The sequence below is a fragment of the Pan troglodytes genome, chromosome 2, assembly GCF_028858775.2.
Source record: "Pan troglodytes isolate AG18354 chromosome 2, NHGRI_mPanTro3-v2.0_pri, whole genome shotgun sequence".
Classification (NCBI taxonomy): Eukaryota; Metazoa; Chordata; class Mammalia; order Primates; family Hominidae; genus Pan; species Pan troglodytes.
Genome location: NC_086015.1, coordinates 115,203,618 through 115,220,673, shown reverse-complemented (window position 1 = coordinate 115,220,673; position 17,056 = coordinate 115,203,618). Strand labels below are relative to the sequence as shown.

General features: G+C 39.3%; 1 protein-coding gene and 1 pseudogene across 23 annotated transcripts in view; one reads left to right on the top strand and one right to left on the bottom strand.

Moving 5' to 3' along the window:
* The window catches only part of PHLDB2 (pleckstrin homology like domain family B member 2), a 241,497-nt gene that overhangs the window by 89,897 nt on the left and 134,544 nt on the right, over window positions 1-17,056 (bottom strand). For 22 of the 23 annotated variants that reach the window (XM_063806969.1, XM_054680879.2, XM_054680877.2 and 19 more), the window contains one exon: window positions 989-2,337. The exons of the other annotated variant lie outside the window; for it this stretch is intronic. In XM_063806969.1, coding sequence (XP_063663039.1) covers window positions 989-2,337 — 1,349 coding nt within the window. The remainder of the gene's footprint in view (window positions 1-988; window positions 2,338-17,056) is intronic. 23 annotated transcript variants of the gene reach the window in all.
* LOC112208908 (small nucleolar RNA U3) lies at window positions 6,974-7,078 on the top strand (annotated as a pseudogene).

Genomic DNA, 17,056 nt, shown 5'->3' with positions numbered 1-17,056 from the left:
GGGTGGCATTCAAAGCCATTGTGGGCCTTGTGCGGCCCACAGGCCACAGGTTGGACGAGCTGGGTTACAATTTTATTGTCCTATAGGGTATTAACCAGTTTTGTGATTCAAAAATCATATTCTAGAATATTTTAGCGACTAAAATACTGATAATCCTACTGTGTTGCTGTAAATCAGCTTTACTATCCTGCAGCTTCTCTTGTTAAGGAAATCATGAATCAAAAATGAATCAAAGTAATCTCTCACAGATATTCATTCTAAGAGAAAAACCTGTGCTTAAAAGAGAATGGAAAAATGCAGTTGTTTGTTCTCATTCATTGGTGAGACTCTCAAGGGATGTTTCCCCGTCTTATTTTCAATATTTCAACAATAAGTATAAATTCATTTTAAATGGAAAAAGACAACTCAATAGATCTTGTGAGTATGTGTAGTTTGGAATCACTGTACGTGATAAGAATCAGAGCTAAAGATAGTAAGGTTGTGTATGAACAGTGTGGAGAAAAGCTGAGCACCACTGAGGCAACTCCAACTTTCTAGACAACTTGCTATAAAGACAAATTTACTACCTAATTCTTGGTGAGTCATGATTTCACTGACTACTTCTTTCATAACCATACACAAGCAAATTTAATGATATAAATAATACAAGTCAGCATTTCCTCATAGTCTTAAAGAGAAGTTTGTAAGACTCTATTTCATAAAATTCGCAACTCCTCTGTTATGTTTTTAAAGAACTTATACTTGTGAGAAGTCTGCAGAGCAACTAAATTAACATTAATTCCTGGAGGCCTTCAAGATAGCCAAACACGCCTATTAATAGTGATATGGGAAGAAGAAGGATAGCAGGAGAGAAGAGAAAGATAGCAGCTGTGGCTAGTGAACATGAATATCCTATATTCCCCCATATCCTGGAGTCTATCTTCAAGGCTGCCCTGTAGATGCTGGTTAATGAAACAGTGAGGTCAATCACTGTTGAGATGAAGATTACCAATCGCTCCATTTCCTGCTCCCTGAGTCTTTCCTCCCTCTGCCGCCGGTGATAATCCATCAGGTCATCACGTCCTGAAATGGAGCTAATACTGCTTTTCCGTTCCCGAAGGGCAGGCTGGGGGGTTCCTGAGGCCTGTCTGAGGCTTTCCAAATCAGCCTCATCAAATTCCACAGATCCACAAGAGAAGTTCCTCCTGGTCGCAAAAACTCTGTCTGACTCCCCAGCAAGAATTGAATGACTCGGGTTTGTCCCCACATATGAAGCCCGATCAAAGTCATCAGAGGCACAGGAGGAGGTGGAGGCCAGAAGCATCTTCCGAGCCACTCGTGGACTGGCAGGGACACTGAGGGTAGAACTTACATAAGGATTGCCTTCAGAAGCAGAGGTTTTATAGGGTAAAGCCCCTGAGCTCAAAGAAGAAAAATTAAGGTAATTGTCATTGTCTATTACGCTATGAGGTAGATCCTTTTCCCCAAGTTTTGTTCGTTTGGAATTGCCCAGAGAGTTTCTTGGAGGCAAGCTGAGAGGTGTCAGCTGGTTCTCTGTGGCTCTGTACAACCTGGGAAGTGATCGGCTGTAGGCTCCCATGTGACTCAGGCTGCTGCTGGAGTACTTCCTAGTTCTCAAATTGATGTTTTCAGATGCAAGCTCCTTGTGTCTAGTTAACTTGGGTTGAAGCGTCAGGCTGTCCTGAATGCTCATTTTCCTGGCTTGCTTTGGGCTTGAAGGCATGCTTGCGGCTCCCGATCTGCTGATAGGAGGCGGGCCAGCATCACTCAGGGAACTTCCATTCCACATGGCCAGGAGCGAGCCAGATGCCTTCCGACCTTCCAGCCCTCCAAGAAAGTAGACATTGTCATGCGATTTATTCCTTGAGCTATATTTGGAATAGGGAGGCTTCTCTGAGAGCCTCAAGGCCCTTTCACTGTCCCGGCCAGTATAATGATCAAAGTCTGCTCTTCCAAGTGGATATCCACTGAGGGAGGATGTAGTGCTGAGTAAAGGAGTTGGAGGTTTCATAGGAATATTTTTGTCAGTTCCATCATAAGAGAACTGCTTGCTTCCCTGGATTTTGGCTAAGGAGGGGCTGCTTCTGACACTGGTTCCCAAAGGAGAAGGGCTTCTCTTTGCAGGCACAGGTTGTGAGAGGGTTAAATAGGAGCCAGAATAGTCTCCATTGGCTTTAAATCTCAGACTGGAAGAGTATTTCTTTGGGCTGAGGCTCTCCATCATGTTTTGGGAATCGTTCTCAACAGAATGCACCACAGAGTCTTCCTCTAAGCTACCATTTTGTAAATCTAGCTCCTTTTGTATGTAGCTATGCTCTTCCATAATCTTGCTGGAATCTGTAAAGAAATAAAAGAGAAAATTTTGCCTTAAAGAAGATTTTAAAAGAACAATCCCTTGTTAGGCCTACATCTGAACGAATAATCTTGCAGTCTGACCTAATGCAACTAACAAACACAAACTCAGTTTTACTAAAAAACCTGTTAAAACCATACAGCAAATTAAAGGAGAATAAAGATCATTGACCTGAGATAACTTATGTACAAAAGAGAAATAAAAGGACAGCAATGACATTTGAGCGAAACAAATCCCTAACCAAGTAAAGGTGCAGGATTAGGCTGGTACATTAAAAAAGACAATTTCTCCTTAATGTTCTGGCCCTTCGAGGAACACCTGCTTCCCTAGTGACTAGCTAATGCCCAAAGGCATAATGCAATGGACTTTCCTATAGCTGTCTCTGCTAGAATCATTAACTGTTCAGAAATAAAGTCCTGAGGAAACAAAATTCACATTTTGGCAGAGAAAAAAAAGTTTACGTTAGACACTGATCAATAACATGAGGGTTAGAAGATGGTTCTTTAAACAAGGGCTCTGGGAGTTACCTTCTCAACAAAAAGACTTAAAGCTCCTTTAGTCATCAGAGGTAGGTAATAACAAAGAAAAGGGTATTCCACCAATTATTGACACATGGTCGGGATGGTATATTTAAAAACCTGAAACTGTTATATCTTTTAAATTTTCTAGTACCCCAAATGCACTATGCTCATCCTTGCAAATTCTCTCCTCTAGCAGAAACAACTATCAGGACCTAGTCACTCTTCCAGGGACAGATCAGGATTCTATCTTCCACCATTAAAATTTTTAAGAAAATATGTTTTGAACCCTGGTTTGCACAATGTTAACTTAAAACACTAAAGTTTTAGCCAATGAAAATGTCTTTGAACTACAAACTATTACTGCAAATGGGAAGGCTTATAATTCTACCTGTTAAAAAAAATTTTCTTAGATTATCAGCAAAGGGAAAATACAGTTTAAACATTGTCACTGAACTCATGAACCACTATAACTGTCCTCCGACCCTTAGGCACATCAGACACTAATTATGACATCTCTGGTCTATATATAAACAGTATCACATATGGTTAGTAATGGTTTCATAATGTGGTTGTCTCTGTAACTAGGCCACAAGTTTAAGGAAGAGGTTATGTCTAGTATTTTTATCTTCCACCCCTCTAGCTCTTGTTGTCCTACAGGTGAAAAACTTGATGAACATAAGCTTTCCATTTTAATCAAAGCCTTCCTCACTCCCTCTCAGCCATGGATTAAGGACCTTCACCCTGTTGCTTAGCTTCACACACTTTGTGAGCAAATTCAGGCAGCCTAGTAAAGAGCTGCTTCTTTATCCAGAAGGCCAAGAAACAGTCTGGCTGCATAAATCCTGGTGATGGGCCAGGTACCCAACTGTCCATAAAGGTGCCTTGGGCTCCTTCTCCTCTAACCCAAAGCCCTGCCCAGATAGATACAAACATAATTTATCTTTTTAAATGTACCTCAAAAAAAAAAAAATGAAGTTTCTTCATTATATTTGGCTCCCAGCTGGGATCTAGTCCTGCCATTTAGCTCTTGGTAAGGCTTTCATTTCCTCCAGGACAGTGCCCTTTCTGCCTCCAAGACAAATACTCTTCTCAGCATGTGTCTACTGCTATCAATTCTGGTTTTAAAAGCAACACCAGCCTGGATTGAGAAATATCTTACCATGCCCGCTTAGAGGACTGAAACTGAGACTCCTCTATTCTGAACTAACATCACCTCTCGTTGGCTTGCCATACTGAAATTCCAGCAAGCCTTGGACAATTCTCTCAAGTTAAATATTTTGGAAGTGAAAAAACAAGGAAATAGATGGATCCTGAGGACATTTCAGTGTTATTTATTAGAATGGGAAAATACCATAAATGCCAAATAATAGGGAAAAAATTAAGCTATAATAAATCATGAGAGAATATTGTACAATCATTTAAAATCATATTTGAAGTACATTTTATAGCATAAAAAGTACATTCATAAAATGTTGTTAGTTTTAAAAAACATATATATAATCAGGGCAGCTTTTTTACAGACACCCACCCATACACATGGATTATACACACACAGGTATATTTCTGTATATAATACAAGGAGTGTCATTTTCTTATTCAGTTGACTCTTGAACAACACAGGATTGAACTACATGGGTACCCTTACCCATGCAACATTTTTTTCAATAAATATACTGGAAAATTTTTTGGAGATTTGCAATAATTTGAAAACACTAACTGTGTAGCCTAGAAATACTGAAAAAAAAAAAGAAAAGTGAGGTATGTGATGAGCATAAAATATTTGTGGCTACTAGTCTATTTCATCATTTACAACCATAAAATATATACAGATGTCTTATGAAAAGTAACACAGACTACACATGATGCCATTCTCAGTACAGAGAAATATAAACAAACATAAAAATATGATATTATATCATGGTTGCATAAAATTAACTGTAGTACATACTATACTACTGTAATAATTTTGTGGACACCCCCTGTTGCTACTGCAGTGAACTCAAGTGTTGCAGGTATTCACTGAAAATGCCATGTGATGCTAATCACCTCTGCATGAGCAGTTCATCTCTCCCATAAATTTAATATTGCAGTAATAAGTTATATCTCATGGTTCTTAAGTATTTTTAAAACATTTGATGTAATACTATAAACCGTGAATAACACCATGGGACCCATACGAAGTGCGACTAGTGATGCTGGAAGTGCTGCCAGGAAGCAGAGACAAGTCATAACATTGCAAGAAAAAATTGAATTGTCTGATATGTACCAGAGATTGAGGCCTGCAGCTACAGTTGCCTGCCATTTCAAAATAAATGAATCCAGCACAAGGACCACTATAAGAAAAGAAAAGGAAAATTGTGAAGTTGTCACTGCAGCTATGCCAGCAGGTATGAAAATTTTATACTTTTTGTGAGATAACTTTGAGTCTCATAGTGAAAATGCACATTTTAAGTGGGCACAGGATTGCTTTAAAAAAAGGCATACCTATAGACTCTAATAAGATTCAAGAAAAGGCAAAATCATTACATGACAACTTAAAGCAAAAGGAGGTAAGGAATCTAAAGCTGGATAATTTAATGCCAGCAAAGGATGGTTTGATATTTTAGAAACAGATTTGGCCGAAAAAATAGCAAGATAACAGGAGAAGCAGCTTCTGCTAACCAAGAGGCAGCAGATAAGTTCCCAGACACCATATAAATTCCCTGAGGAGAAAGGATGTCTGCCTGAACAGGGTAGTTTCATTGTTTTTATTTATTTATATATTTTTTAATCAACTCCCAAGCACTTGGATGAACAGGTTTTTAACGCAGAAAAAATTTGCCCAATCTTGAAAAAAAAAATGCCACAAAGGACATTCGCTAGTAAGGAAGAGAAGCAAGGATTTAAGGCAGCAAAGGACAGACTTACTCTACCACTTTGTGCATATGCAGTCATGGTTATGACCGGGACTGTCCTCTATAAAGCCGCTAACCCTGAGCCTTCAAAGGAAAACATAAATACTAGTCTTTTAGTTGTACCACAAGAAGGCTTGGACAATGAGAGCTCTTTTCCTGGATTGGTTCCACTGATGCTTTGTCCCTGGAGTCAGGAAGTACTTTGCCAGTAAGAAACTGCCTTTTAAAGTTCTTTTGACATTAGACAATGCCTCTGGCCACTCAGAACTCCATGAGTCCAACACCAAAGGCATCAGAGTGGTCTACTTGCCCCCAAACATATCTCTAATTCTGCCTTTAGATCAGGGGGTCCTAACGACCTTTCAGGCTCATTATGGTACCCTATGGAAAGCACTGTCAATGCTATGGTAGAGAACCCTGATAGGGAGAAAAGCATAAAAGCCTGGAAGTATTACCCTATTGACAACACCATCATTGTTATAGAAAAGGCCATGAAAGCCATGGAGCCTAAAATAATACATATCCGCTGGAGAAAACTGTGTCCAGATGTTGTAAATGACTTCAAAAAATTTACAACACAGCCAGCCAAGAAAATCACCAAAGAGACTGTGGATATGGCCAAAAAAAAAAAAAAAGGCAGTGGGTAAAGGGTTTCAAGATATGGGTCTTGAAGAAATTCAAGAGCTAATACACCACACAAGAGGAATTAACAGAGGACAACTTAATAGAGAAAAGTGCTTCTAAACCACTGTCAGATGATGAAGAAGATACAGAAGAAGCAGTACCAGAAAAGAAACTGACATTACACAATCTGGCAGAAGGGTTCTGATTATTCGAGACTGCTTTTGCCTTCTTTTACAACGTGGACCCTTCTATGATACAGGCACTGAACTATAGCAAATGGCTGAAGAAGGATTGGTCCCATAAAAAAACATTTTTAGAGAAATAAAAAAAGTAAAAAGCTTACTTTCTATAAAGTGTAACTTTACACTTCAAAAAAGTTACACTTTACAAAAAGGCGTAAAGTTACACGAGTGTGCCTGCCTCTCCTGCCTCCCCTTCTACCTCCTCCACTTCTGCCTCTGCCACCCTGGAGACATCAAGACCAGCTCCTCCTCTTCCTCCTCCTCAGCCTACTCAACATGAAGACGAAGAGGATGAAGACCTTCATAATGATCCACTTCCACTTAATAAATAGTAAATATAAGACTATACTTTCAGGGATCATTTCTATACTTCATTACTAGAGAAGTTTCTCTGAATGTGTAGAGTACCAACTTCTACGCAAATAAACTAGAAAATCTAGAAGAAATGGACAAATTCCTGGACACATACCCTCTCCTAAGACTAGACCAAGAAGAGGTCAAACCCTGAATAGAACAATAACAAGTTCTGAAATTGAGGCAGCAATTAGTAGCCTACCAACCAAAAAAAGTCCAGGACCAGACGGATTCACAGCTGAATGTTACCAGAGGTACAAAGAGGAGCTGGTACCATTCCTTCTGAAACTATTCCAGACAATAGAAAAAGAGGAAATGCTCCCTAACTCATTTGATGAGGCCAGCATCATCCTGATACCAAAACCTGGCAGAGACACATCAAAAAAGGAAAATTTCAGGCCAATATCCCTAATGAACATCAATGCAAAAATCTTCAATAAAATACTGGAAAACCGAATCCAGCAGCACATCAAAAAGCTTATCCACCATGATCAAGTTGGCTTCATCCCTGGGATGCAAGGCTGGTTCAACATATGCAAATCAATAAATGTAATCCATCACATAATCAGAACCAATAATAAAAACCACATGATTGTCTCAATAGATGCAGAAAAGGCCTTTGACAAAATTCAACAGCCCTTCATGCTAAAAGCTCTCAATAAACTAGGCATTGATGGAACGTATCTCAAAATAATAAGAGCTATTTATGACAAACCCACAGCCAATATCATACTGAATAGACAAAAACCGGAAGCATTCCCTTTGAAAACCAGCACAAGACAACGATGCCTTCTCTCACCACTCCTATTCAACATAGTATTGGAAGTTCTGGCCAGGGCAATCAGGCAACAGAAAGAAATACAGGGTATTCAATTAGGAAAAGAGGAAGTCAATTGTCTCTGTTTGCAGATGACATGATTGTATATTTAGAAAACCCCATCGTCTCAGCCCAAAATCTCCTTAAGCTGATAAGCAACTTCAGCAAAATCTCAGGATACAGAATCAATGTGCAAAAATCACAAGCATTCCTATTCACCAATAACAGACAAACAAAGAGCCAAATCATGAGTGAACTCCCATTCACAATTGCTACAAAGAGAATAAAATACCTAGGAATCCAACTTACAAGGGATGTGAAGAACCTCTTCAAGGAGAACTACAAACCACTGCTCAAAGAAATAAGAGAGGATGCAAAGAAGTGGAAAAACATCCCATGCTAACGGATAGGAATAATCAATATTGTGAAAATGGCCATACTTCCCAAAGTAATTTATAGATTCAATGCTATTCCCATCAAGCTACCATTGACTTTCTTCACAGAACTGGAAAAAACTACTTTAAATTTCATATGGAACCAAAAAAGAGCCCGCATAGCCAAAACAATCCTAAGCAAAAAGAACAACACTGGAGGCATCATGCTACCTGACTTCAATGTATACTACAAGGCTATAGTAATCAAAACAGCATGGTACTAGATAGACCAATGGAACAGAACAGAGACCTCAGAAATAACACCACCCATCTACAACCATCTGATCTTTGACAAACTTGACAAAAACAAGCAATGGGGAAAGGATTCCCTATTTAATAAATGGTGTTGGGAAAACTGGCTAGCCATATACAGAAAACTGAAACTGGATCCCTTCTTTACACCTTATACAAAAATTAACTCAAGATGGATTAAAGACTTAAATGTAAGACCTAAAACCATAAAAACCCTAGAAGAAAACCTAGGCAATACCATTCAGGAAATAGGCATGGGCAAAGACTTCATGACTAAAACACCAAAAGCAATGGGAACAAAAGTCAAAATTGACAAATGGGATATGATTAAACTAAAGAGCTTCTGCACAGCAAAAGATACTATTATCAGAGTGAGCGGGCAACCTACAGAATGGGAGAAATTTTTGCAATCTGCTCATCTGACAAAGGGCTAATATCCACAATCTACAAAAAACTTAAACAAATTTACAAGAAAAAAACAACCCTATCAAAAAGTGGGCAAAGGATATGAACAGACACTTCTCAAAAGAAGACATTCATGCAGCCAACAAACATATGAAAAAAAAGCTCATCATCACTGGTCATTAGAGAAATGCAAATCAAAACAACAATGAGAAACCATCTCACACCAGTTAGAAAGGCAATCATTAAAAAGTCAGGAAACAACAGATGTTGGAGAGGATGTGGAGAAATAGGAACACTTTTACACTGTTGGTGGGAGTGTAAACTAGTTCAACCATTGTGGAAGTCAGTGTGGTGATTCCTCAGGGATCTAGAACTAGAAATACCATTTGACCCAGCAATCCCATTACTGGATATATACCCAAAGGATTATAAATCATTCTACTATAAAGATACATGCAAGCGTATGTTTATTGCAGCACTGTTCACAATAACAAAGACTTGGAACCAACCCAAATGCCCATCAATGATAGACTGGATAAAGAAAATGTAGCACATATGCACCATGGAATACTATGCAGCCTTAAAAAGGATAAGTTCATGTCTTTTGCAGGGACATGGATGATGCTGGAAACCATAATTCTCAGCAAACTAACACAAGAACAGAAAACCAAACACCACATGTTCTCACTTATAAGTGGGAGTTGATCAACGAGAACACATGGACACAGGGAGGGGAATATCACACACCATGGCTTGTCAGGGTGTGGGGGGCTAGGGGCGGGATAGCATTAGGAGAAATACTTAATGTAGATGACGGGTTGATGGGTGCAGCAAACCACCATGGCACGTGTATACCTATGTAACAAACCTGCACGTTCTGCACATGTACCCCAGAACTTAAAGTATAACTTAAAAAAAAGTAAATACATTTTCTCTCCGTTATGAACATCTTAATAACCTCTTTTCTCTAAATTACTTTATTATAAGAATATAGTATATCATACATATAAAATATGTGTTATTTTGTATTAAAATATGTGTTAATTGGCTTTGTCATTGGTAAGGCTTCTAGTCAATGGTAAACTAACAGTAGTTAAGTTTTGGGGGAGTAAAAAGTTATATGCAGATTTTCAACTTAGCAGGGTGTCAGTGTTCTTAACCGCCAAGTTGCTCTAGAGTCAACTGTACATACACCCAACCATACACACAGGTAGGGGTCAAGCCAAAATCCTGGGAACCAACATTGGTCTCCTCTGTCACTAGCACCCCCTTCCTCATTTTATCCATCAATAAATCCTATCAACACTGTCCTTAAAACATATTCTGAATCTGATCATTTCTTAGCATTTCCATGGTAGCCTCTCTAGTACAAGCCAGTATCTGCTCTTGCCTCCTCAATATGCCTATTCTTCCACAGCAATAATAACAATAACAATGGACTGGAAGAAATCACACCAAAAAAATCAGTAGTGATTTTATTTGGATGGCAGTTTTACCAGTGACTTTTAACTTACCTCTCTCATACTAGTTCATATTTTCTACATTTTATATAATACATTTGGACCATTTTGACAACCAGGAAAAAAAAACTCACTTACCATAAAATACTAGAATATGTAGCAACACTTCATTTTAAAGTTGATTAAACATTTTCTTTTTTTTTTTTTTTTTTTTTGAGACAGTCTTGCTCTGTTGCCCAGGCTGGAATGCAATGGTGCAGTCTTGACTCACTGCATCCTCCGCCTCCAAGGTTCAAGCGATTCCCCTGCCTCAGCCTCCCCAGTAGCTAGGATTACAGGTGTGTACCACCATGCCTGGCTAATTTTTGTATTTTTAGTAGAAACGGGGTTTCACCATGTTTGCCAAGCTGGTCTCTAACTCTTGACTTCAAGTGATCTGCCTGCCTCGGCCTCCCAAAGTGCTGGGATTACAGGTGTGAGCCACTGTGTCTGGCCAATTAAACATTTTAAGTTGATTTTTTCCTTAGCTCTTGCCCAATTTTCAAGCCAGATATTAACTTTTCCAAAAAAGGTTAAAGAACTCCTTTGCCAGGTGCGGTGCCTCACACCTATAATCCCAGCACTTTGGGAGGCCCAGGCAGGCAGATCACCTAACACTGGGAGTTCGAGACCAGCCTGACCAACATGGAGAAACTCCATCTCTACTAAAAATACAAAAAATTAGCCAGGCATGGTGGTGCATGCCTGTAATCCCAGTTACTTGAGAGGCTGAGGCAGGAGAATCACCTGAACCCGGGAGGCGGAGGTTGTGGTGAGCTGAGATTGCGCCATTGCACTCCAGCCTGGGCAACAAGCAAAACTCCATCGCAAAAAAAAAAAAAAAGTCTTGATCAGACTAATTTAATATATAAATATTGAAGACTGCAACATTTTTTCCAAGTCTTCTAAATGACTCTGGCAAAAACCTTAATCATATGAATTTATCTGTTTCACTCTTTATGCATCTGAAAAACTACAAAATCAAATATTTCTCTGATATGAACAAAGCTAACAGAATTGTTATAAAAAAAAGTCTCTAGATGTTTGCTGAATAATAGCTTAGATAATATTAATATTCTTGTTTTTTAGAATGTAGCTACCTTACTTCCATATTTGAGTAGTTCTGTTTATTGTACAGGGAAAAAAATTAAAAATCTCAATGGGTAGTTTTAGGCACTTCATTCATTAAATCCATGCCTACTGTTTATCAGACATTTATTTAGCAGGCATTAGTGTTACTCACTAATATTCCAGTTCTTCTCCTTTCAGGAACATAGTGAGGTTGCTCTTCCTCATCTCTGTGAGGTTAGGTGTGGCTATGTCCCTTGCTTTGATCAATGAAATATGAGAGAAAGTAACTTGTCAGTTCCAAGCTGAAGCATCATGAGTCAGAGCAGCAGTCACCATTTCCCACTCCCCTGCTAGGACAACTAGCCTCATCCAGGCTTGCAGAGGCTTTGTTAACCCCCACTCCTGAATGAGGACATGGAACAAGGTCCTTGTCAACACAAGATTGTCTGCAGCCCCTGAGATTTGGGGTTTCTTTGTTACTATGAGGATGCTAATCTTCATTAAGTAACTAATGTAAATCATGCTCTGAGCTAGGCATTGGGAGACATACGGTAAGAGATATCATTTCCTGCCTTTACATAGCTTAGAGTACAAAGGGAAAAACACACTTATGAACAAATAATTGCTATGCATGCCTTAATATATTTGGTTGACAGGAAAAGGAACACAGAGTGGGGCGAATCCAGTGAGAGTGGTAGTTTTGAGGAGGTTACAGTATAAAGAAATGATGAAGGAGCCCACTGAAGGGAAGGGAATCTGATTGGTATTATTCAAAAGTAGCATAAAGCCACTTGCACACCTAAAATTCTGTGAGTTAAAGGATGTAAACAAACTTCCAAGCCCATATTAGGTCAGACCACTGGTACATCCAACAAACATCCTAACTCTGATAGAATTAAAAAGCAAATCCATATAGGAAAAATCATTATTTTCTATAACACCGTTTTTTAAAATCTAGGACTGTAAGTCTCCTGGTATGAACTATATTTAATAATCATGTATTTCTCGCTCATAGTTCTCTAAATCTTTTTCTGTCTCCACCACCATGTAAGATATGCCCTCCTGGGTCCAAGCAGCATGCCTCCCCTAAAAGTGATTTAACTTGGACAGTAATCCTTCAAGTGTTTAGGTGTGGCTACAAAAAAAATCTGAGATGTTAGAATAGACAAGAATTAATGCCAGTTAGAAAGAAGGACTTTGCTTTGAAAGAAATATATACAAAATGGGAAACAGAACTAAGTTGAGGGTATTCCCATAATATGCAGACACAGCAACCCAGAAAGCAAGCCAGGGCAGATGTCACTAAGCAGAATAAAAAGCTAAGCACTTACACCCAAACTGCATTTTAAATATTTACTCCAACAGTAAAGAATTGAAGGGTTTAATACCTCATGTCAAAATGAATACTCAAAGGTTTGGCTTTTGACTCAGCAGTATAAGACACTGATGTTATTTTTTAGATGATAAAATACATTAATATACTCGAACCTGTTTGTAGTTGGAAATGCTACTTAACCACCTGACTAAAATATTACAAAGCTCTGTCCCCTCTTTATTTGGGCTAAAGAAACTATAGAGTATTAAACTACAATACAGATTCCCTACTACCCCAGGAAGTGCCACCACTTTTCCTCCTCTCAAATATACACTTTTTCTAAAAACCAGAAACTATGATTACCAAAGCAGATTGGTTGGCCAAACAAAATATAACAGCAGAATTTTCCAAAGTAGTGTTGGCTGAAAGATCGGCTTTACAAACTCTAGGGAAGCAACAAGCAGGATATTTGCAAATAATAAACCACATCTTAGAAACAGCCATGCACCATTTCTTCTTGGCCATGCATATCTGTAGAGGAAAGTTACAGAAGACTGGGATGGCAGGATATTCCAGAGAAAATTTAAAGGGATATTCGTGTTTGATACCCCATTTTTTTGTTTTTTAGTTCAAGCTTATTGGTCCTGTTTAGGATGTATAAAAGGTTGCGCATTTAGAGATTTACCATCACGTACAAATATGGAATCCATTCATTTTTCCTGAAGCTTAGTTTACCTGCCACAGCTGAATGTATATGTATATTTGTTTCAACTTGATTTCTCTTAACCTTACAAATCAATTCAACTCAAAAGGTACAGAATCATTCAGATGGGTGACTCTTCTGACCCCATGAGTGACAACAACGGCTACCCATAGCTCTTGCCTTCCCTATTTCCAGAGTGCCCTTTTCATTTTAGGTGTGAGCAGGCCTAATCCCATTAGGAACTCCTAGGAAATGTGGACCAGTCATCAGTCGTGTACTTTGAATGAGGATTAGGGTGTGGGCAAGGAGAGAAGAGGCAGGAGGATGAAGAACACAGTAAGAGTTTGGTTTTAATTCCCTAGGCAATGAGAGCAGGAGGGACGTGATTGCACACATCAGAGACTGCAGCTGAGTGGAGAGGAAGAAAGCAAAGTTAGGAAGGTGGGAGGTGAGGGAGAGCACACAAGAGGCATTGCCAAGGTGACAACAGGAGGGAGGGAAGTGGGGAAGGGAGGTCTGTGTTAACATGTGTAAGAGAGGAGGCAAAGAAGATGCCAAAGTTTACAGCCTGTCTTCTTGATCTATGCTGATGTGTTTGTTTTGGGATTCCTGTATATTTTACGTAAACAAAAAAGAGGTCCCAGTGAAACTATATGATCCCTGCATTATGTTACTGTGGAAAGAAAACAGTCCCAAAGGCCTTAATGGCTACATGCCTTATTACATGTGTATCCACAGAATGGGCTGGGAGAAGCGAATGCATCTGGTGCCCATCTGAGAGAAAAGGCAACACAGGGAAGTCTAAACAGGAAAGAAGTTAATGTACGTTGAAATGTTTGCATTTACTTTCCAATCCATAAATTAAATCCACCCAGTGCTCTTGTTATTTTATCACCTGAAACCTACTACATCACCTCATTAGAAAACGCCAAGAAGTCATGAAGAGATCGCTGGAAGGTACCCACAGAAAGTCACAGTACTTTTTTCCTGGAAAATAAAATTACCTGAAAAACCAACTTAGGGATCATTTTTAAAAGTTCTTTGGGAGATTCTTTTCTCTTTGGTACAATTCTGGTATCTGTTTTGAAATAAAATTCTCCAGCTCCATTTGTATCAGATAGCACCAGAATGAAGCTAATCCCCTTCAAACTATAAATCAACAACAGTGAATTTATGATACTGTGAACTGTAGGGATCAGAGTTTCAAGATAATGAAAACACACTGAAGAAACAAAGGTTTTTTGGGGGTTTTGTTTGTTTGTTTGTTTTTTTAACAGGGTCTGTCACCCAGGCTGGAGTGCAGTGGCACAATCTTGCCTCACTGCAACCTCTGCCTCCCAGGCTCAAGCCATCCTCCCACTTCAGCATCTCCAGTAGCTGGGACTACAGGCATGAGCCACCACACCTGGCTAATTTTTTTTTTTTTTTGTACTTTTTGTAGAAACAGGTTTTTGCCATGTTTCTCAGGTTGGTCTTAAACTCCTGGGCTCAAGTAATCCACCTGCCTTGGCCTCCCGAAAGTGCTAGGATTACAGGCATAAGCCACCATGCCGGGCCAAGAACGAAGTTTTAAAAGCAAAGAAACAAATTTAAATATCTGTTGTATTGTGCTGTGTTGTGTTAGAGAAGAGGGACTTAAAGTCTGGCCTACATAAATGCAATTATCCAGGTAATTTATACGAAGTGAGTATGGAGAATTCCCAAATTATACAACGTATTACTTGTCATTTCACACTGTCATATACAGACACTGCCTTAGGATCATCCAATCAATATAGTAGGAATTAATCGAAGAGGGACTGACTATAAGAGCAAGTGATAGAAAACTGTAAATCGTTTCATATTGTTGAGAAAATGCAGAGGGATTTAGATTACAGAAGCAAATTCAGGAAAATTCATTTAAAAAAAATTAGGGTGTGGGTCAAAATTTCCACTTTATAACAAAGTTTGAGTCTATACCCATGCCCTGCAAGAGCCATGGAGCAGAGACGCTGACTTGGAGTCCGCATTTTGTGGCAGACAGTGGTTGATGCTTGGTGTTCAAAGCACTCCCCGCACACTGGTGGTCCACAGGCTGGTCTCTTTCAGCACTGATGTTTACAATAAGATGATGTTATGAATAAAGCATGCACTGATGACATGTAATTGAATTCAGACATCAGCTTAGAGCAGTCCTTCAGAAGCAGTGCCATTCTTTACAGGAATTCTGTGGGGGTATTTCTGTGGTGACCAATGGCAGCAGATGGGGCCTGAGGGGAAGCTTTCAGAGGATTGAAGGAAAAAACAAATCTAGTTCAACCTGAAACTCCAAGCTTTATAGTGGACAACAATGGACACAAAAACTTCTCTCTTTTTCCACTAATCCCAACATCAAAACACATGGAAGAGGGAGCTAATTATTAGAAGCTCCAGAAACAACCACTTCCTAGCAATATTCTCACTTCAAAAGTCAAAAAGCAGCCTATTTTCCTCATCCTCTGTTCTCCAAACACCATCCTCAGTTAAACCCTTAGTCCCCTCAACTCCCCCTCTGCAAATAGACCTAGCTACTTCACAAATATTTCCTTGCATTCTTATATCCTCCTCAACCTCCTCTATCTCTGCAAACAAGCCTCACCTGTCCACATATCCCCAAACTCATCTGCAAACACCCCCCTCTAAGCAAATAGCCCCAGATCCTCTGTCCTTCCAATGCTATTCCCTACAGCTTCTGCAGCCATCCATAACCCTGGACCTTCCCACTGTCTCAATACCTGTCTCCTTAGAACTTCCTCTTCTCTCACTCCTTCATCCTCGCTTTCTAACCTCTGTTCCTTTAAACTCTTCCTCCACACACAAGATTTTATATCTCACAGCAGAGAGAGAAAAAAGCCTGTTAGTAGACATAGTCTCCTTATTGTTCTGTTTTGCAAATAAACACAGCAGCAAATGGATTCCAACTCCTCTTCCTTTGCACCATGTTCTTTGTCACTCAAAGACCTGCCTGTTGGAACAAAATAATTATTACCCACTAGAAACATGTAGGTAGGTGGATATTCTCCAAGGAGGATGTTTACAATTATCAAAAAGATCCAACAAAGCAGTTCCATGGGAAGAAATGTATTTTAATGGCAAAATAAGGAGGCTTGTTTATTCTTTCAGACTGAACCTATTACAACAGGCAGCTGTAAATCCTAATGTGTGTAGACACACACACACACACACACACACACACACACACACAGAGACAGACACACATGCTGTCCACATGCCTACAGTGGTCTAAAACACACAAAGGCTTTTTGTGACTGCTAATGGGGACTCTTCAGAATTCAGACAAGACACATCCTCGGAATTCACCAGGTGACAGGGCTGGAGAGAAAGGTGAGGGCCGCTGGGGACCAGAATGTGGCTGTGATATCTCAGGACACCGATTACACAGTTGCTTTCTTGCTTTTCTTTTTCTTTCTTTTCCTTTTTTTTTTTCTTTTTTTTTGAATTTTTACTTTATCATATTCTAAAGATACCTAAAAGAAGAAGTAAGGAAGACCATTAGGGAAAGAACAAAAGACTCAAAGGATGCTACAGGAGGG